The sequence below is a fragment of the Lissotriton helveticus genome, chromosome 1_2, assembly GCF_964261635.1.
Source record: "Lissotriton helveticus chromosome 1_2, aLisHel1.1, whole genome shotgun sequence".
Classification (NCBI taxonomy): domain Eukaryota; kingdom Metazoa; phylum Chordata; class Amphibia; order Caudata; family Salamandridae; genus Lissotriton; species Lissotriton helveticus.
In genome coordinates, this window is record NC_136058.1 from 205343241 (window position 1) to 205366437 (window position 23197).

A 23197-nucleotide genomic window follows, 5' to 3' on the forward strand; every position below is an offset into this window, starting at 1 on the left:
GATTGGCATCTCCCCTTCACTGATTCAATAGAATTTCTGCAACATTTTCCAGGATTCTTATTTCCTTGTTGTTCTCAAACTTCAACTAAAGAATCTTGGCTGAGTTCTTATCCAAACATCAGCTTCATTACCATATTCTGTGACCCAGCTCTGTATTCTGGTGGGTAACCATGTTCAACAGTCACCCTTAGATTGTGGTTCTATTACTATCTGCCCTTTGCTCACCAGATCACACGGGGGACGAGAATACCGAACATCATCTCATGATGCTGGAAAGGGTTTTTCCTCTCCAGCCCCTCTCCAGAAGAGTTACTGTAACACCCTCCCTAGAACCTTAGTACTGTCGTGGCTGGATTACAGCAGAATAATCTACACGTGTTCCCCTTATAAAGAAATCCAGTGAATTCAGCGACAAGCTGGTTAGATATCAACTTTATTGGAATAAGGGGCTCAAAATACCTTGACATCTCACTGTATTGCGATAGTAACTTAGGTGGAACTTAGGCAGGAATCTCCAACTAATGACAAGATTAACCTGAAAGAAACAAGGGTACTAAACAACCTTAGTAATGGGCCAACATATAAGGGATGCCTGGAGCATACTCTAGAGTAACCTTTACTGTCTGCTAGCCTTCATCTGAACCCTGAAGACGAGTCTCTTGTAGTAAAGACTTATCGGGCATCAAGACGGCAACAGACCTAACGTCTCCTTCATGAAGGGCCCTGCCTCTTCAACATCGTCGTGGGGAAGAGTGTTCAGTAAATCAGCTGCATTTTTCTCTTTGCATAACTGAAGTCTTCTAGTGAGGTCCCACAGTTAGTCACTTTCATGTACTGCAATGATGCCCTAAAGTCACATAACCGCACTGTGCATGATAGATAAATAAATCATTACCTGTCCTCACTTTTATTTGCAGCTCATTAGCCTGCAGAGCCACACGTGGTGCATGCTTTCTCAGCCTAATATCATGTGATGAGTGCTTAAGAGACTTGTTTTTTTGGCAGGAGTTTATCGTCAGATGTGTAGCACTTGGATAGTTCTTATGAGCCACTGCATAATTCCATTGACTGAGCTTTGCCTGTTCTTCTATTTTACAGTTCCCAGCTCAGACTTGGCGCCACATGGTATGTTTTTACAAGAGGATTTTGACAGTGCCCTGGAAGGTAAGATTTGTGAGCGGTTCATGTCTGTTTGCCATTGACCATAGCATGCCACATTGGGGTAACACAGCAACTCATGCAAAAGGTTAAAGTCTCCAAATCAGTGACTTCAGTTGCCATGCACAAAACATGTGCATTTAACATGAAACTGGCTTTCTGATGGTTGTGCTTGGAACCTTCAGAAAGGTGTTTCCGGGAGTGGCATAGTACAGAGACAGCACTGGTTATGGCTACTGAAAAACTGAGCTCTATTCTGGATGTTGGGGAAAAGGCCACCCTGATTTTACTAGATCTTTCGGCGGCCTTTGACACGGTGAGCCATGTCATCTTAGTCAACAGGCTCTCAGAATTATATATCAGAGGCACGGCCCTCAAACTGCTGTCCTCATTCCTCTCTGATAGGGCTCAATCAGTAGAGGCCGGAGCCTACTCCTCCTAACAGTTCACGCTCCCGTTTGGGGTGCCACAGGGCTCGACCTTAAGCCCTACGCTGTTTAATCTATACGTTTCCCCTCTGGCTAAAATCATCAGGCAATTTGGCTTCTCAGTGGTCTCATATGCTGATTATACTCCGCTAGTAGTGTCAATTTCCAGCAACATTGAAGATAGTTTCAATCACCTTATGACTCCGGTCTATCAGTGGATGAGTCTGAAATACCTGAAATTGAATGTTGGAAAGACAGAGGTTCTCCTGTTTGGCACAGACACCTCATTTTGGACACCCAGGTGGTGGCCATCCAGTCTAGGAGGCCTTCCAGTCCCTGTGCATAAGGCAAAATATCTAGGCTTTATCTTGACGAGAAACTGACCTTCATAAACCAAATGAGCTCCCTTACTTTTTCCATCTTCTTCATCCTAAAGATGATCAAGAAAATGTGCCCCTTCATTCCTCTGGAAAACTTAAAAATCCTGGTGACAGCACTAGCCTTGTCCAGACTGGACTATGGGAATGCGCTGTATGTAGGGATCCAAACGCAGCACCTTCAAAAGCTGCAGTGTCTTCAAAACGCAGCTGCCAGACTGCAGCTGGATATCCCGAAATTTCAGCCACACTCGTACAAGTTGAGTACCTTGCACTGGCTCCCAGTTAACAAGAGGATCCATTCAAATTCCAATGCCTAGCGTTTAAGGCACGTCACGGTTCTGGTCCTCAATATCTGAAGAATCGACTGAACTGGTACATACTACCTAGAAATCTAAGGTCTTCTCACTGCAAACACCCAGGTTTAAGAGAGCTTGTTGGGGTGGAAGAAGTTTCCTGGTATGGACTGTTAAAACTTGGACCATTTTCCCAGCCGGTATAAAAAACAGCCCAACACTTCCAGGCTTCAGAAAAGCACTAAAAACCTGCCTCTTCGTCAACTAACCTTTCACACACAGTCTCATTGGCAGCCTTTCTGTATTTCCAGGTATTAACGCATAGACGACTATGGGCAGTTGAGCGATTTTATAAATACTCAAATAAAATCAATCAAATCATGCACATTTTGTGCCACTTACAACTCTTATCACTCCACCAAAACGAGACTTTGCTAGCATGGATTTCAACAGCACATCTCCCTATCACTCTTAATACATGTCCTATGCACCTCTCTCCTCCCTGTCAATTGCAAGCATGTTCATGCACTCCTGCACCATAAAAGGGATCAGTATGAAGTCCCCAAGTTGTCAGTTGACTCCCAGTATGCCCTTGAAAGGCACATAACATCCAGCATGTCTCTGAAAATTACTATTGACAAAGGAACACATATTGAGTGTTGTTTACTTTTGTTAAGGACATCAAAATTGCATGTCCTTTCAAGGCACATTTTTAGCATATTTTACACAAATGCCATTGCTTTTAGACATAGTAGTCTCTCGCCTTCATTGTGACATCCCTCATGTAGTCCTTTTCCATTTGCAGAACAAATCAATCCATGCCGAAGGAACAGAGCAGAAGAGGGTGTGTGTGCACAGCCAATTAAGTTACACCTGTCCAGCAATCCCACTGGTAGAATCTCTGGTTCAAGTGATGGTAAGTCATTGACGTTCGGGGAGTTGATTTGGGTCATTACCAGTCAGTGGGTAGCCAGTGATGTGTTGAGCATCAGTATTGCAGTACAGCTAAATTCATAATGTGAAAGCCATAAGGGTTGTACCGGTGGCACAATTGGTGTTACACCTAATGAAGGTTGTTTGACTCTGGGCAAAATGTGTATTTCAACTTGTTAAATGTGGGAGGCATCAGTTGGATTGGGTGCTGTGTCCAAACATAACCTGTTGAGTATGACACATCAGATGTACCTAATTCAGTAGTCACAGTATCTTTTGTGGCTTGTAGGAGCTAACTGCCTTTCAGTAAAACACTCTTAAATTCAAACACCAGCATAATGCTGTGACAAGGAGCTTTGGAAACTAATCAGGGATCTAGGCCTGTAGTTGCTAATGTCATGTACCCAATTCATGTCTGTATGGCACCCACTTTATCTGTGCATAATGGTTTGGTGATAAAATAATTCAAATGTACTTGGGTTGGTTGATTAGGTTAGCATTACAGTTCTACTACAAATTTATGGATGTGACTAATATGCATTTCTATCACACGATGTGGGTGCCACAGTTGAATCAGAAGTGTGTCCATTACATCACCTAGCCATGTTTGCACCTTTAGTTAGTGAAGCAGCAAAGCAGCTGCTTAATCGCAGTATGGGAAACCTGTGCCCAAAGATAATTTTGGCCCACCAAAGGGATATACTGTGCCATATTATTTGACTTTAGGTAATGAGTGGGAGAGCTGTTTTCTTGGTATTTGTAATCTTCCCTAATGAGAGCGCCCCTTTGTGTTTTGATCATAGAAGCTTCTTACAGTATTGTATTGTAAGATTATGTAAAAGGGGACTTTTGGTTTTCAGAAAACATCAATTCTCCATAGGCCTGCTGTTCAGTCTATTAAAGTTTAGGCCCTCATGAAGTCTATTAAAGTTTAGGCCCTAATGAGTCTATCAATCATGATTTCACCTGCATATATTTCTTATTCATGTAATGTGCCTTCAGTATCATTTGCATAACATCAGGGATATAGAATGTGGTGTCCTTTTGCCTCTTGTTTTCCTTCTACTTCTCCATCTGTTAGATTGGAAACATACTGAACAGCAGCTGCTCTTTGGTAGAATAGCCAGAGCTTCCTCCTAAAATTTGTTGTAATCTGGGTTTCTCTTGTAGTAACAGGGCTTGTTTCTAGACTCTTTTTGAGTGTGCAGGGTTTTAGTTCATCAGAACTTAGAATATCATCAGGAGGTTTCTTCTATAACCAGATCTTTCAAGATATTGATTCATATTTATTTAGATGACTTCCTTCCTTATTTCCAGCCTATTCAAGCCTTTTTAGATGTCGGTATTCCTTCCTTACTTCCTTGGGGATTGCTGAGCATAGGGTAAAGCTTTATACAAGACCTCTGAGTTTCTAATGGCCCTTATCTGGGCGAAACTAATGTAATTTTAATAATAGAAATAAATACCCACAAATTGCAATTCTGTAGTTGGGTACTTCATTCTAAAGTATCATTCCATTGACACTCCCCTTGAATACTTACGTATTTAGCCTATACCTCTTGGCAAAAATCTTCATGCTTCGTGGAACTACCCCGCTTGTAGGTGACCTCTATTCGTACAAAAAACACCAAAACAATACTTTGGAGTAGGAATCCACTTTTCTGAGAACAATTTGTAAATGTATTCTATACCTACTACTATAATAGGCAAAATGCTGCCAGTTCCTTGCCCAGGAGACTTCTACAGCACTGTGATGCAGGAATGACCATCCACTATTGCTGCTTCCTTCAGTAACTCTTTTAAATCATTAAAGCCATTTAGTGAAACAAAATCTTGTTTTAGCTGCTATCTCTTGAATATTTTGAAGACCATAGAAAAGGAGGCCACAACCCTGCTTCAGGGGGTTGTGGAGGTGTACATGGTTCTAAGGATATTTTAGGTTATTGCTCTTTCCAAATGGATGCCTTTAAACACTGCCCACAGGTTTCACATCAGGGATTAATAGCCATCCTACGGTAACTTGATTTGTCAGAGTGACCCCATGTGATGCGACTTGGATGATGATCTTTATTGGATCATTTGTAAGCCTTAGTAGTAGAACCTGTAGATTTAGGAGACTTTGAATCTTACCCTTTAGCCCATTATGGAGTGCGGATGCGCTGTACTGTTTAATGTGCCGTAACACAGTTACTGTGATGGCTTGAATTGAGCATTCTTACAATGAGGGCAATGCTCATTTTTCAAACTGACTTTCTTAGTTCTGTCAGATATTTATTACATTCAAAGTATGCTTATGTGCATCCAGGATTGCTTAAGGACTAAGATAGGTTGCATGAATGTCCTCCTTTCTCTGACCTCCATATCCTAATACAAAACCTAATGGTGATTTAGAACTTTTGAACAAAAATAGTTGTTAAAATTACTTTCCAGTCAAAGGCACATATTTATATAAATGCATCATCTGGTATCAGACTAGATCTAGAATTACCTTTTTAGATTTGTTTGGACTCTGTGACACCAGGGAGCTGCCATTATTAAATGTAACATGTAAATGTAACCAGAGAAGACCTGAGAAGTAAGACAGATGTGGCTCTCCCAATTATAAACCTCCCCCCAGAATAATCGCCCTACGTAATTATTTTAACGGGTCCCACCTCGCAAAGATTCTCAGAGGGAGACACAGCTAGAGCTTAGCAATAAGACCTTATTCTGGTTAGCAACACACAGGCAGTTCCCTTATGAGAGGGCTGGGGAAATTTTAATGGTGCGGAGGGTAGATTGGGTGGGACCTAGTAACAAATCTAACCCAGGAGACTGTGTGGTTGTTAACTTTAAAAACCCCCTGATGGTACGCTTGCTATCAAACCATAAATCCACACCTGGTGAGCCCCGTACAGATGTGAGCTTTTCCGCTGGAATTTTTTTATTCCCTCTGTCGTAACCCTTCCAGGGCAAAATTTCCCTTGGGGCATCTTAGACAAATGGAGGAGGAACGGAATCCTAGCTACAGATATCCTCCCAGTAGATCTCTGTTTTTCAACCTGCCTGTAAACAATCGATATGGGCCCCTGGAAGATGTAGATTGACCACAAAGTTCAAACGGTGTGTGTTCTCCTAAGAATATCCAGGAACCCCAGGGAGGGTGTGTGCAGTTAGATCAGGGCAGCTCCAAGCAGTCACCCTTAGTGGGGATGGGTACAACAATGGGGACTTCTGTTTTACACCTATGAATCACTCTACCCATTCCATCGACACTGTACAGGGGATTAACCATCTAAGAACCATCGAAGCTCCCACCGATTCTTCGGGGGGAGTCTCATGCCCAGGTAGTATGCTGAAGATCCTATCCTGGAACGTAGCTGGCATTAAGAATAAACTTTCTTGCCCAGAGTGGGGACTTTTTGTGGATCAGTTCGATGTCTGTTTGTTCCACGAGACTTGGGCAAGAGATGACTATGACAGGGCGGGTTTTGTAATATTTAACATCCCAGCTACCACTAGAGAGAGGGTCAGACCGTCTGGTGGAAAATGCGTTTGGGTTGCCTCTCATGTGGGCTGTACACCTACTCCCCTGACTACTCTAAAGACGTACAATGTGTAATGCTTAGCTTTCCTTCCAAATTGAGGTTTGCCATCATTAATATCTAATCTCGGCCCGTAAGCCTGTCCCAGGAATCAAAAACTCTCGAGGTTTTAAACCCTTTTATCCCTATGGTGCCTTTAAATTCGAGGCTGATAGTAGGAGGAGATCTAAATTGTCATTTCAAACCCCTCTCTGGTGCTCATGACATGATTATCAATGAGGAGGCCTCCAGTGGGCTATTCCAGATCCACAAGTCCAGCCGGTCAAGATATGGTCCCCCTTGGTATTCCAAATAAATGCCATTTTTTAAAACCATTCCCTGAGAGCCTGTAATGGTCACACAACTACTGACAGGCCGGGTAAGCCAACGTTTAATAGAATCGGCCAAGCATCTTTAATTGATTATATTCTAGTGGAGGGCAGATCATGGTATAGGGTTCTGGATTTTGCTGTCTTGCCACGACATGACCGTGACCATAATGCCCTGATATTAACTCTGAAGGTTCCAGATTCTGGTATTCTCCCTGCAAATAACTCTCCTCTGGAGAATAGGTTATCTCTCACTAGCATGGAGAAGAATTAGGTGGGGAGCAATAAAACAAACGCCCGAGAAGATGGGAGCTCTTTATGAAATGGTAATTCCAGTTTTCCAGGAACTCAGCTGCGTTCCAGCTGATTGGGATAATCCAGCCCATATTAAGCAGGTTGCGGTACTCCACAAGAATTTGACAACAAAACTTGCCGAATTTTTGTATCCGATAGTACGCCCTAGAAAAACAAAAATGGCAACCCATATGTGGTTTAATGATAACTGTCGTAAGGCCAAACGTGCGCTGTTAGTGGCCATTCAAGAAAAAAAGCCATTAACTAAAATTAGGAGAGTTCAATATAAAGATGTTTCCAGAGCAAAGCAGTCCTGGGAAGAGAATAAGTGAGTGGACATTAAAACCGCCCTACTGAACCGGGACATGAGAGAACTCTGGGCCATAGTCAGAACAGGTAGTAGGGAGGGTAACCCATCGGTTGAACCTAATATTCCAGCAGAAATATGGGCAGATCATTTTCGGGCATTGTATGCAGTAGACACTGATCTGGACCCACCCTTTATTAGCCATGGAGCTCCCCTAGGTGACTTGGATTCAGTTAGCGGGCGGGTAAAGGACTCATCTGCTACTGCCCCTAGCCACACCAATGAGGTGGCTGTTGGGAAAACTCTTCGTGAAGTCATCTCGGCAATTGAGAAATTACCAGCAGGCAAAGCACCTGGTCTAGATAGGTTGCCAGGGAATTTGTTCCGGGAGGAACAATACATCTGGGGCCCCTATCTCTGTGTGTTATTTAGCACCAGCATGCAAATCCCTGCCACCTGGGCAGGGGCAGAAATTGTTCCAGTCTTCAAAAAGGGCTCTCTTCTACACCCTGCAAACTACAGACCGATCAGTTTGATCGATGTCACACAAAAATTGTTTGCACAGGTACTATTAGATCGAATCCAGAGCTGGTTGCATGAGAATGACATCATAAGCCCCAACCAAGCCGGATTCAGGAAGAACACCTCCACCGTGGACCAAATATATAGACTCCAACTTATTGTTTGGAAGACGGTATCAATTGAGGGTGGCAGCCTCTTTTTGATTTTTGTGGACCTGAAACGGCTTTTGATCTAGTCCCCAGAACTAAACTTTGGGTGTGCTAAGAGAACTGGGGATTCCCCCCTATTTGCTCAGCATGCTTATCAAGCTGCATGAGGCCACTTATGCCCAAGTAAGATGTGGCAGGGGTGGAGAATTAACCAACAGACTCCCAGTTGACAGAGGAGTGAGACGGGGTTGTGTGCTTGCACCAACCCTGTTTTGCCTTTTTGTCAACGCACTCATTGCACAACTTTCAGAGGTTGAGGACAACGATGCCCCCAAGTTAGCAAACTCAAAGGCACCAGCATTGATGTTTGCTGATGACACTCTCTTAATGTCTAAGACGCCGATGGGGATTCAGAGAATACTGGATATGTTTGTCATTTTTTGTAATAGGGGCCTGGTGATAAACATCATGAAAACTAAATTCATGGTAGTTAATCCGCCGAAGAAAATACGTTCAAATCTCCAACCAAATGGCATTGCACTGGAAAGGGTTTCTGTATTTGAATACTTGGGCATCACCCTTACTAAAAACATGGAGTGGGCACCCCAAATAGCTAAAGCCAAGCTAAAATTAGCCCAGACCTCCAGGGGCATAGCTAAATTGGTAAGGGAATCCACTATGAAGCCCATTGTCCCTGCCATTGAGATTTATAGGGCGCAAGCGAGGGGAGCCACGCTGTATGGGGCTGAACTCTGGAGTCACTGTTCATCTGCACCTCTAAATAAAGTTGAGAACAGTTTCCTCAGACAAATTCTGGGCCTCCCGCCTAGTACCCCGTTAATCCCCTTGCGGTTAGATATAGGCATTGCCCTGATCGATGATGAGGCTGCCCTACGACCCATAACTTTTTGGCGTAAACTTTGGGTGACCCCAGAATTGGCTGAGTACCAAGCAGAAACCAAGGACCTACTAGCCTATCCAGGGGTATTAAAAAAAGTTCCTTGGTTTGCACATGTAAGGCACCTATGTGTAAGGATAGGCAAACCAACCCTTTGGAGTAATCCTGAAGAAACCAGCTTTTTGGTTTCTCGAGCTGAACTCTTGAGAATGTATCAAACTCAAAAGCTTGAGGCCATCCAGGTAAATCCAAAATTAGGAGCTTTAACTACACAGTTCCTCATTGTTAAGGAGGACTACAAATGAGAACCCTTTTTGGATGACATCCTACTCCACAAAGCAAGGAAATTATATGTGCAGTTTAGATACAGCACCCTACCCCTCCGGGCCTTCACTTCTAAATGGGCTGGTCTGCCCCTACGTGGGAGTCCTGCATGTAATAACCTGGATGAGTCTGAACTGCATGTTCTATTCTTTTGTCCCGGGTATAAAGCAGCAAGAAGGTGTTGGATTCTACAATTGTGTTGGAATCTGGGGTTTGTGCAATGTATGGCGGCATTCAGAGTTTTGAAGTACGATACCTCCAATCCCATTGTTTTTGCAGTCTTTCGGTTTCTAAACGCAATGTGGCAGAGGAGATGGGCTTTCTTACAAAAGAAAAAACAACTAAAAGATGTTAACCTGACTGCAGTACCAACACAAGTGTCCAATGCATAGACTATCGTAATGGGAAGCAGCTTTTAACATTTTTATGATCAATGTAGTTTTTTTATTGAACTTTGTGGTTTTAATTATTTATTACAATACCGCTGTTTTGCCGTATGCATTGAGCTTATCTATCTACACTAAATTAATTGATTCACTATCTGGTAATTCTGCCCATGGTGTGTTTTTCCCTCCCACTTGCAACTTTAGTGCTGTACTCTAGTAATGGAAATACTATGTCATCTTGTGTACCCAAATCACCTTTGATGGAATTGGTCCCATTTGCACTGTTTGGAATGTTTTAAATTTATAATGCAGTTCTTTTATCTTTGTATGCTTTTATGGTCCTAGTGACCGAAATAAAGGTTTTTGAACTGAAATGTAACATTGATTCCTTTGACACATTGTGTTTTCACCCTTGCTTATCATATCGCTGTCCAAGTGTGTTTGTTTTAAACTTGCATGAAATGTTGGAGGCCAATATCTATCTCTCTAGACACATTCATATTCAATTTGGTGTTCCAGACCGGATCATGATTTATGGCCCCATGATACTGCATCATCCTGGGTCCAGTTTGTTAGAGTAGGTAAGAAAAACCTCTTTATGTCTCCTCATAAAAACAACAGAGGATCAGAGTCATTGACTTTGTCGGAGGGCTGCTTGACTCCATCACAGAGTTTATATTTCATTTATTTCTCAACCACACACGCATCTCTAGGTATCTTAACATTTGGAACTCTAAAGGGACCAGAGAACAAAAGCTATAGTAGCACCAGATCTTAACAAATTGAGTAGGTCTTCAGAGTATTATTAAAGAAGATAAAGTTAGAAATGCTTCAAAGGACAGATGGGAGATTATAACACCGTTTGAGTCCAAAGATCTAAAAATGCTCAGCAACTACAGATATGTTTTGTTGTTTTAGGGATTTATTGATCACAACGACTGGCAATGTAAGATGGAGCATACTTCTGTAATATAGGATTATCTTTGGCAGACAAAGCAACAAAAAGCATGTTGGACCATTTTTCAACAATCACTCCTGATACAGTTCCAATGACAGTGGGATGCTTCTAGATCCTCTGTCCAGCATTTGTTTGGACCAACTAGAAGAGTACCTTCTAATTACCAGGATTTTCATCCTCTTAGCAGTCATTTTGCTGAAGTTTCCCACCATCCAATCCTGGACAGCAAGCAGACGCTGTCACATGCTGGCTAATACAGCAAGTGCATCGGCGGTCGAACCATAAGAGAAGCTGGGTTTGTATCTTTAGCATATCACAATGATGGTATATGATAGAGCAGGTGTACTAGATATGGTAGTTTAACATATATACTGAATAGAATAGTGGAGAGCTGAACCATGCAGGACTCAACAAGTCACTCGAAAATCAGCAGACCGAAACGGCAAATATAAGGTCCCAGTGCCCAGTCATTGGTGAAAGAAAAGCAGCCCAGATAATGTGCACATAGCACAGCTGGGGCTGCCTGGTTTATTATAATATCAGGATTGACGGTATCACATGCTCATACTCCTGTTCCTTCTCCAGTCGTAGATCAAATTGCCCCAAGCGATACCACCGTAGACACTGTTTATCCAGATCATCATTTGAGGTTGTTGTAGACTAACGTTTGCCCAAGCAGGTGTGCTTCCATGCTGCAGTAACGTACCCAGATTAACTAGCAGCCCTTGCATCTCATTATAATGCACCCTAGAAATACAGAGTTGCCCCTTCCATCACCAGCCAAATAGCTGCCTAAATCTAAATGATTTGCATGCTTTGAATAACTTGTTAGCTTTAATTCATAATGATTTGAAAATCATAACCCTGGTGCGTCATGATAGCAATGCAACCTATCCCCCACCTTTTGAGTACTTTGACATGGGCTTATTATCAGATCTTGAAAACTGACATTTCATTCTGGTACTCCAAGGATCATACATCCTCTGCCTTGCTGGGTGGATAAACGCTTCATAAAGCTTTAGCTCCTTCCATCTAATGTAGAGCCAAAACTAAACTTCTCACCAGATACTTTATTAGGAGCTCCAGCTTTGGATACTGTTCAGCCTTTTAATAAGGCTCAGATGGCCATGATATAAGCAGGTTGGGAGAAACCTTTTGCTCTGCCATTTTAATCTGTGTTGCACTCTCAGTCTGCCCCTGATGTGTGTTCGAGTTCTAGTCCGTTCAAGAAAGCTTAAAAGGGCATTCAGATAGAACCCCTTAGTTCTTTCCAGTGGCCAGGTGATGTATTAGCCTTTTCTGAAAGAAAAGCTGCAAAGTAATCTGGTTAGTACATTTTGAAAGAAAACTTATTGGTGCATGTATGAACCACTGCCCGGTGCAAATCTAAGATTCTGACTTCATACAGTTAGCGGTTATGGACAGCAGGCCTTCAACACATGACTTTGCATATTACACCACCCCCTCCATTTCTGGGAAATGCTGTTGCTAGCATGTGTGTCTGTAGATACATATGCACTGCATAGTCCTGCCACCTAGTATTGGGCTCGGACAATTTGCAACTTGTTTTTTATCATAGAAGTCTTACGAGTCATTGGGTATAGTGACTGCTCCCTTAGTTGGTAATTCATATTGGCACCGGCTCCGTTGTTAGATTGTTTTTTTTTTTCACCATCTGGTTGGACCGTGTACCGATCGAGCCTTCGTGTCCGGCACTTAATAGAGCTTGCCGCTGGCCTTTTCAAAGCCAGTTGTCGCATAACAATTCTAACTGATCTGTGATCCCTCTTCATGGTCGTTCAACAAACTTCAATAATTTCACTCACAACGAAAGTTTCTCCAGAGGGTTCTGCCCCTCTTGGGGCCTATCCCCCTCATCTCTTGTGCCTTCTTGACGAAAATGCCAAGTCAGTGATCGAAAGGACTCCCTTCCAATACCTCTCCCAGTGTCATGCCAAATTACCTTGGTATGACCACCATCAAGCATGCAATCTCTGCTACTTCCCGAGCTAGAAAAGACCACATGCCAGGCCTGCCTCACCTCCCACTTTCAAAGAAGACCCATCTATACTGTCGCAAGTGAAGGTAGGGTCATCTGAGACAGAGACAAGACAAAGGAGACACCTCGATATCTTCAGGGAGCGCAACGTTAAGGTAGAGTTAACAGCCAGCCATGCTGAGGCCCAGCTGGTGTAGTCCAGTTCAGAGGCAAGCTTACGCTCTGAACACAAGAGAGAGCAGCAGCAAACCCAAGGCTGCACAGCGACCCCATGGACAGGCAGAACACAGCCCCAGCAGGGGTCGGGCGTCAAGCCCAGAGACAGAGCCTGTTGGACCACCATTGCATTTGGGCTATTGTTGGCACCGAAAAAAGCCTATGGAGCCATCACCGCTCCTTTCTCCTGGCCCAAAGGCTACCCATAAACCATACACTTTCTCAGTGGCAACAGGCTTGTTGATTACAGCATCGAAGGTGATGCCAAACCGATGCTGGGACCGAACTGACCTTGGCATCATGAGTGAAGCATATATTGGTCAACATTGGCACTGAAGACCTTGACGCGGAAGACACCAAAAACCCACTTGGTGCCAAAACTGCCATCGACGGCCAGCTACGACAACTCTAGGCAGCCTTTTCTCCAGCGCTTGCAGGAGTAATTGGACACTCGCAAAAAGCGGCTCTTCATCCACCTATGAACTTGGAAGATCTACACTAAACTACTGCCAACAAAGCCGTAGGAGTCTCTGCCAAGGAAGAGGACGTTATTCTTTGAAGAACAAATATCCTTGAAGTCCACTTCTCCTCTAAAGTATAGGTTCATAAAGTAGATATGCACGTAGTCCAAGAAGGCAATGACTTCCTTGTGAAAACACTTTTGAAGATCCAGTTCCTCCCTACGCTGAAAGGAAAGTTAAGACTGTGCCCGAGACTTTCAGTCAAACAGATATTCATGGTTCAAGACATCACACCTAGGTGAAATAAGATGAAAGATGTAGCCGAGGTAGGATGATTAAGTAAGTTTATTGATGAAGTATAAGTCCTCAGTACAGGATTACAGAAGCCCCACCAGGAGCAGCTCCCTTGCTGCTCAGCTCTATTCTCTCAACTGACACTCATCCACCAGGCATCCCCAACATTCTGTCATCTCATTACACATACCAACATTCCACTGTTCACCCACACTGGCTGAGCCGCAGCAAGACAGATCAACAGGGAAGATGCATTGCACTTAAACCAAGATACAACACTAGGGTCGACAAAAAGTACAGAACCTAACCCAATGCACCCCCTTACAAAAGCGGCCACGTTCCTCCCGACTCTCTCATAGCCCACATGACCCGTAAATGCTCCAACACTCTGGGTACAGGGGTCCCACCTCCATGCAGTGAGAGTAAAATAATTGACACAGCAGGCAAGAGGGTGGCAGTACAATTAGCCGCACACTGTACGATTGCCAACTCAGTTGTCGACTCTCCTTATATGACAGGGTGCATTGGGATGAAATGGAGGAACGTCTCCTACACCTCCCTGAGAATTATAGGTAGTCTGGGCAAGAGCTGGTTGCGGAGGGCAAGACCATCTCAACACCACCATCCGTTGCGCTCTACTTACATCCGGCATTGCTGCCAAGGAAGTTAATACCAGCATCCTGGTCAGCTGTCATGCCTGGCTCCACATTCCTGGCTTCATTCTCAAAGGGCAATAGAACCATTGCCACTGCAGCATCACTGCAAAGAGGTGTACTCCCTGTATTTTCTGATTCCCTCTAAGGCATATAATCAAGTTCTGGCCCTTCAACAAGTGCCTCCTCAGAACACTTCACCATAGTCACGCAGCAGGAGGTCATCCCTCTACTTCAGCAAGGTGACTTCATGACTGCATTCGATCTGAAGACTATTTCCACATACCTATCCACCCTGTTCATCGCCGCTACCTACGGTAAATGGTCAATACAGTAAATGGTCAATATTAACAGTTCAAAGTATTTGGGGTCACTACTGCCTTAGAGCATTTACAAAATGCATCTGTGTAGTAGCTGTCCATATCAGAAGGAGAAACATTCACATATTCACCTTCTTAGATGACTGGCTGATCTAGAGTGCAAGCTAGCAATAGTGTCTTGCTCACACTTAAGCCACCATATTCCTCCCCCACAGTTTGGGCTTCACTATAAATACTGTCATGTCCCACCTTAAAACTCTTCAGATCGAGCGCCTTCCTGGACAATGTACTCAATACATTCACTGGCAAGGGTTACCACAGCAAGCACGGGCCAAAGCTTTCCAGGAGATACAGGCTTTTTTAAAGCCAAATCATCACTTAATCATCAAAACACTTATGTGCCTTCTCGGAATGATGGCCTCTTGCATAGCCGTAGACCCCCATGCCAGACCTCCCATGCATCCGCTGCAACAATGCCTGTCAGCACAATGCTCAAAAGTAGAGTGTCAGTGGGAGGATCTTACGTTTATATGGGCCAGCACCCATTGTTCTCTGCCGGGGTGACACTGCAACAATCTGTTGCCGGGCCAGCCCTTTATAGACCCTGTTCCACAGCTGACCATAACCATGGATGCCTCACTCTCATTGTGCAGAGCACATCTTCATCAACTGACTGTTCTGGGCATTTGGTCATCACATCACATCACAGGGGCCTCCACATCAATTACCTCATGCTTCTGGTCATCCAGCTAACTCTTAAGGCTTTCTTTCACCAAGTTCAGCACAAACAAGTTTTGATAAAGACAGACAACATATATTATTTCCAAATGCAGGGCAACGTACACTCACCGCAACGGTAACACAAAGCATTAGGCATTGACCTCTTCACCATTGGAGATACCTCCTTTCAAAGTACCTCCTGAAAGTGGACAACAATTTTGCAAACCTCCTCAGCATGATGCTGCAACAAGTCCATGAGAAGGAACTCCACCCACAACTCCAACTCCTGCTGTTCAGCCGCTGAGGTTGCGGGGTGGACTTTCGTCGCCCAAAAAGAAAAATGCCAAAACATTGCCTCCAGGTTCCCATGCTCATAGTATGTTGGCAATGTTCTGTGGATTAATTGTTCAGCGATCTTTGCCTACGCTTTTCCTTCTCCTCCCACTCCAGTGGTATGTCATCCGGAAGCATTAGCTGACCTCCCTCACTCTCACTAAGGTGGCTTCCACTTGGCCCAGACACCCATGGTTCTCAACCCTTCTAGAAATGTCACTGGTTCCTCATGAGAAGCTCCACAATAGGCCTGGCGTTCTCACACAGATCCAGGGCACAATCAGGCGCCCCAACCCCATGCAACTCAATTTAGCGATCTGGCTCATGAGATCCTACAGTTTGGCTACCTTAACCTCCCTCAAGAGTGCATGTATATCCTATAGACCCACACTGGCTCACTAACTGGTCCTTTTATGCTGCAGAGTGTAAAAGGTTTGTCCACTATTGCATTCCAAATCCCATAAACCGGCTAAAACCTGCAGTTTAGGATATTGTCTGCTACCTTCTTCATTTATTTATATTGTCTGCTATGTTCTTCATTTACTGGAATCAGGTGTAGCCTATACTTTCATGGGCCTCCACTTATCCGCTATGTCAGCCTGAATGCAGAACAAGGAACACTCTTCTTTATTCAAAATCCCTGTTGTCAAGCCTTTCTTGGCTGGGCCCAACCTAGTTATCCCACCCAGGGAACCCCTGACCCTTGTATGGATCCTTAACATTATCCTTACCAGATGCATGGGCCCTCCTTCTGAACCCCTGCATTAGTGCCCCTTACATTTCCTTTCCTGGAAGGCTGCTTTCATTGTTGCTATCACATGTTTAAAGAGCGTTACCGAGTTGCATGTCCTTACCCTAGAAATGACATTCAAGTTCACCACAACAGAATTGTCCTCAGAACCAACCCTAAATTCCTTCCCAAGATGGTATCCCCCTTCCATCTCAACCAAACCATTCAGATCCTAGGCTTCTTCCCACAAACACACTCTGTGGCAGAGAGGGCCCTTCACTATCTTGATGTCAAGTGTGCCCTGCATTAATAGCACCAAGCCCTTTCGCAGACCTCTGCAACTTTCTGTTGCTTTCGCCAAGCCACTCAAAGGACATGCTCTGTCAAAGGCACAGCTAAACTTGTCAGATTTTTCTAAATCTGCTACATTAAGGCTCAAAGAAATTTGCCTGCGCTGCTCAAGCCTCATTCCACTTTCTAAAAAGGAGCCACTATGACTTTCCTTGGAAATATTCCCCTAGCTGATATTTTTCACGGCAGGTACATGGTCCACTCCACACACATTCCCCAAGCACTGTTGTGTGGATGTCTTTGCATACCAACAAGCCAGAGTTGGCCAGGCTGTCCTAAGAACTCTGTTTCAGTCTTCTGTATCATCCTCCAGCTAGCCACCGCTTATTTATTTATTTATAAAGTTTTATATAGCGCAAACGTGACCCTTACGGGTATCAGAGCGCTTCACAATTTTGGTTAAGAGGGATACAGTATTGGGAGGCAAAATAATCATTACATAATTATGCAAGACGCGTGCAGGACTCCTGTAGGTATCGGAACTCATCACATAAGGTTATAGTAATGGGTGAGAAACATTCGACATATGGATGTACAATGCATGTTAACGATGTTGTTCCAGGTATAAAATTAAGTCACAAGTCAATCAAGATGAGCGAATAGAGTGCAGTAATAAAGTCTAGTAGCCAAGGCCTATTCAGGCAGAAACTTGAGGATTAGGATTTTTTTCACTTCCTTTTTAAAGGTAGCAGTGGTGGAGATTGTACGTATTTCTGGAGGAAGAGAGTTCCAAATCTTTGGAGCATGCCAGAGAATGCCCTGCTACTCTATCTCTTTTTGTGGAAAATCTGCGATTTCAGGAGCATTGTACTTGCACTTCGTGATGCTCTTCAGCCCCCTGATAGTTTCCGATTTTGATAGATGGGGGTCTTAAAATGAAGGGCTTTGTGCGTCATACAGCAATCTTTAACTGAATTCTGGCCTCGTAGGGTAAGCAGTTTAGGGATTTTAGGGCTGGGGATATGTGTTCTTTCATTTTTGTCGCAGTAATCAGTCCTGCTGCGGCATTAAGGAAGGCCCTTAGTTGGGCCAGGCTCTGTTCGGGGAGACCACATAGCGTGGAACTACTGTAGTCTAGTCTTGGTAGAACTAGAGCTTGTACCACCAATTTGAAGTATTTCTGTGGAAGGAATGGTTTGCTTAGGGGAGTACTTCTTTACAGTCTGTACAGAGCATGGGTAACTACTGCCACAGATGCTTCGAAACATAGCCTACACACTAAAGATAAGTTGCCTGATCAGTAAGGTGAAGTTGGGATTCAGATGCAAGAGATATACCACATAGACTGTCTCTTCAAATATTGTCTGGGCTCAAAAGGTAGGGAGCTCAGTTACTAGGAGCTGCTTGTGCACAGCTGCGATTTCCGGTTCTTTCTTGTAATGTTTCCATTCCGTGAATAGTCACTTACTTGAGCTGTGTGTTCAAGGAGTGCTTGATTGAAACATTTATTTTTCCCTAGGTTTCCACTTACTTGCTACCCCTTGTGTGCAGCATCTCCTTCAGCGCGTCTATCTCTGCACTGTTTGCATACTGTATACGGGCTATAATTCCAATCAAATGGCAATCCACTGAGAGCATTTTATGAGATTTGCCCTGAAATTTCTTTGACGAAACCAGTCCTGGATTATTAGTTGTTGGTTATTTCCGAGATAGACTTTTCCCGAGCCGAATCCCAAAGCAAAATGGTGGGATTCTGCTTCCTCTATTTATTACAAGACAATTTCCAGGATACTTCTATAAAAAAGAATGTAAGTTCTGTGCTTGGTCCCCGCTCGGAGGATCCTGTTCATGCTCCCATTTCCATCTTGTTCCTTTTCCTTTTCCAGAACTTTCCACCCCATCTGTTCATTGTTGACCCGTGGTTCTTGGAAGTTTGTTTCGTGAATGTTCCAGTTTTTCCTCTTCCAAGAATTGGAATCTGCTTCTCGTATAATTTCAGCGCTCTTCTCAATCTGGAGTCTGGAAATATTTGTGTAGGCTGGAAGGCTTTATCTATATAAAAATAGACTATTTTAGCATTGCTGAAAATTACCTCTTGACTCAGATATTATGAGATGATGTTAGCTACAGGCTTTCCCAGTATGTGCAGGATAGGCTAAGACTTTAGATTGTAAGATTCTTTTCCGTAAAAAAGCGGATAGTTCATGGCTGAAGATGGCAGAAGTTCAAATAAAGCGGGGCTACTGCTACTCTGAAGATGGCCTTAGACTCAATGCAGCGTCACTATAAGGACAGGACCATTCCTGCCATTCCTCACCGCTGTAACACAAACACCTTAACGAGTGTGGTGAAGAAAGGGGCCACTAAAAAAGGATCTACTCACCACTAGAGGCAGGAGTTGCCAATTTTTGTGATGATGCCGTAGTCAGGAAGAGGTTGCCTGCATCCTATTTCAGATCTTAGAATTATCAAAAAATGTATTTGAAGCAAAAAATCATGTGTTTCACACTGATTCTAAGAGTGCTATAGCTTATGATTAAAAGAAACATTCAAGATGTCACTTCTGCACCCCATCCATGAGTGCCACATCAAGTTTCAACCTACTCTTTGACCTCAACTAATCTCCTGGGGTATATCATCACATTATTTCTGTGGTCTGAACGAATAACCTTGTCAATAAATTCATATTTAACCATTCATGAAGATTGACTGACCAAAGCAACATCATCTTAGAAACCACCAGACAGTCAGTAAACTTGCAGTCTTTTGCACAGCTTTGCCTTCTCTTTAAACGTTGAGAATCTTTGTTCATCCCTTCCTGACGTATGCAGCTCATAGCCATCATGATGGAGAAAGCTTCCTCCTCTCCATCCAAGGAAAGCGAGTTTCACATTCAGATCATAATACCCATTTTCTATCAGATACACCTCTGATACGTGTAGGGCTGACGACATCGTGTATTTTCCTAGTGCCTCAGCCAAGGCTTCAACTAAGGTTGATGCAGTGGTGCCCCAGATAACAGTGAAACCAGTTCTGTGACCCACTCGTCGAATTTGTATTGGTCTAACTATCTTATCGTCCTTTGTAATGAAAAACACAGAAATAGTTATGGGGTGACCTTTTGGAGAGGGAGACTGCTGATGAATGTCAGAGCCCATACTTCCATCAACAATGGGGATTTCGCTTCAGTGATTTACAGACCGCAAAGTCTTAGAGAGTGAATATTCCTAATCGAATTGACCCTGCCTTACTCTGCGGTGCCACAGGACAGGCATTTCACTTCTGCATATCAAAACTTTTCTGCAGTGTGAGATTGGCTATCCAACGATAATCGTTTATTAGTAGTATCCAAGAGCAGATGCAAAGATGCACCAGCCTGTGAAGCTAAATCCTAGATAAAGTCTGCAAAGGAAGGTTTTGTTTATTTGAGATAAGCAACAAAAATCCTCTAATTATAAATTAGTTTCTTTCAAATCCCCTTAGAATGCATTGTTGCCCATCATATTGTGCGTGTTATGTCAAGGCAGTGTGATCTAGTGGCTAAGTTGTCGATTTCGTTACCAGTAGACAAGCATCCTTGACCCGTTTTACAAACTTTACCAGAATTAAGTTGTTGTACTATATGTGTCATGCAGCAGGAGACATGATAGTGTGGTTTTCTGAACTGTAAGGTGGTGGTTGAGAGTGCGGTTGGGAGTGGCAGTTAATGTTCATGGAGGATGAGCCAGTTGCAGTGTTTTTGCGCTGTTATCTGGATTTGTGCTCAATAAAAGCCAGTTCCTGTTCCGGTACCTCTTCTTTCCTCCCTCCTCTGTATAATGGGCTTTGCAACACTGATGACAAGTGTCCTTTAACGGCACAGAAGTGACCAAATCCATGTTCAGGCAACACTCCAGACTGAACAGCAAGGAGGAGTGAGCCTCATCTGCCTGGTGGATCCTTGCCGTGAGTTATTTGTTATTTCTAGCTATGTCAGTAGCGTGGAGGAATTGGCAGTTGATGTCAAAGGCAACTTGGCTGTGACCAGCGTGATGAATATGGTTGCCACTTCTGTGACATTAATACTGGCGGGAATCTTTGAAGAAGGAATATCAATTTAGGTGCATAAGAACAGCAGCATATGATGCTGGTCACTTTCTTCTGCGCAAGGGGGAATTCAGCCAGTGCGCTGTCCTGCATTTTGAATCACAGCATCAAACCCAAGAGGAATCTCATCAAGACTATTTTGGGGGATCCCGATCTGGTCACCAAGAAACAGTTCTGTCTTATTTGGGTCTCACTGATTTTTTGTTTTAAATTGTTGACGCACTATGCTGCCAACGTTTGAGAATGTTGAAAAAATTGCAGAATTCGTTTGGGTCAAGGAGTAGGATGAATCTTTTGAAACCCTTAAGCTTGAGATGGCTCTTGCTCCTTGTCGGAAGTAATTTGTGGTGGGAAAGAAGTTCATTATTTATCTGGATGTCAGTGATGTCGGTGTTGGTTTACTGTTATCATATCAGGTTGGAAGGTGAGAAAGCATCAGGGCGTATGGTTCCAGAACGCAACGTGGGATACACAGACCTTATTCTGTAAATGAAAATGAACTTTTGTCTTATTCTTGGGCTGTGGAATGTTTGTGATTTTTTTTTGTGGAGAAAAGGGTTCCTATTACATACAGACCACAATCCTTTGTTGAATGTGTTCTCATCAGGGGGTGGTAGAACTTTCACAGCCAGACTTTCTGACCTACAGTTTTACTGTTTCGTCTCTTGAATACATTCCAGAGAAGTTAAGTTCTCAACACAGATTTCATTTCCTGTTTACCTCTCCCTGAACAACCATCCGTGAATGAGTTTGAATGTGAACTAGTATATACGTTTGAGGATTGGGGAGGGAGGTGTTGAGTCTGGGAATAACAAAGCAAGAGTGGGTAAAAGAAAAGTTGCTTTTTTCTATGTGTAATTGGTATAAAATCTAAAAATAAAAAAAAGATTGGTTTGAGGAACATTACCTCCAGGGTGAACAAAAGTCTTTTGCTAAAATCCAAGGTAAGTTAGCTGTCGAAGGGGAAATTCTTATGAGGAATGATAAAGTGGGGCTGTTGGTTTCCGTAGACACCTGTGAACAGGAATTCTGGGCTCCTTGGTATACAGATAATAAAGAGGACAGTCTGGCAGTTCAACTAGTGGCTGGGAATTGATGATATGGTATTCTCAAGGACTGTCATTTGTGTAAATCAAGCGATAAGTCAGCCAAGCATGCAGGGTGTGTTCTCAAACTGTTGAATTAACCAAGCGAGCTTTGTGGATATTAGAAATATCGTTGGTCCTTTTCGGATTTTGACCAGGAAGGTGATGGTTGCTTTGTTAATAGTATATTACTTTTCAAAATGGTGCAAATTGAACGTAGTGCAAAATATATCAATTGATTCTGTCACAAATGTTTGGAAGGCATTTTCTCTTGGGAAGGTTTGGCCGAATACTTTCTGACAGATGAAAATGGTCAGTAAGCAGGAAGATGGGAGAACAGTTGAGGTGGGGTATTGTACACAAAAAGTTCTTGGTGTCTTATCCCAGTGTTAATGGACAAGTTGAGTGTTCTCAAGGAATTAGGTCAGCTAGCGGTCAAAGGAGGTTTTTGTTGGGGGAAAGTGTTGCAATCTACAAACCACTCCCAACCCGGTTATGAGTTGCACCACTTTTGAGGTATTAAGAGGATGCAATCCTGGTTATCAACTGACCCCGTGGTTGTTAAGGATTAAGAGTGGGGTCTCTAACGAGGCAACTTTAAGTGACCTAAGAGGGAAGGTACAGGCCTATAGGAGAAAACATGAGTCTACGGACAACAGGAAGGGTGCAGTGTCATCCAGAGAGCTTAGGAAAGGGCAGTTGGACAGGATTAAATTGCCAGTAAAAGCAGGGAAATGAGCAGTTCTCCTACAACTTCAGCAGATATTCTCTTTATTAGAGTGTTGGAGGCTAGCACGTTTTGCAGTAACTACTAATGATTTCTTAAAAGTTAAATACTATTGTTTTTGCAACTGTGCCATTTTTGTATTAAGCAGATTCGATGTTTTCACCACTTATATTGTTGTGCCCTTGTGTTCATGATTTTTTCAGTGCTTTTGCGTTCGAGAGTTTTAAATACATTGTGAAGTGTTGGCATGGTTGTAGTGCAGTTAGCATATTTGAGTGTTTTTCACTCCAGTCATGGAGATGTGTAATGCCACGTGCACCTAATCTTGAGCTCTTGTCAGTGCATTTGTCCTGCAGTTCC

The 23197-nt window shown here is 43.3% G+C and overlaps 1 protein-coding gene across 1 annotated transcript in view; it reads left to right on the forward strand.

Moving 5' to 3' along the window:
- The window catches only part of BEND5 (BEN domain containing 5), a 112107-nt gene that overhangs the window by 59060 nt on the left and 29850 nt on the right, over window positions 1-23197 (forward strand). The window contains exons 4-5 of the mRNA XM_078671387.1: window positions 1099-1164; window positions 3065-3175. Coding sequence (XP_078527513.1) covers window positions 1099-1164; window positions 3065-3175 — 177 coding nt within the window. The remainder of the gene's footprint in view (window positions 1-1098; window positions 1165-3064; window positions 3176-23197) is intronic.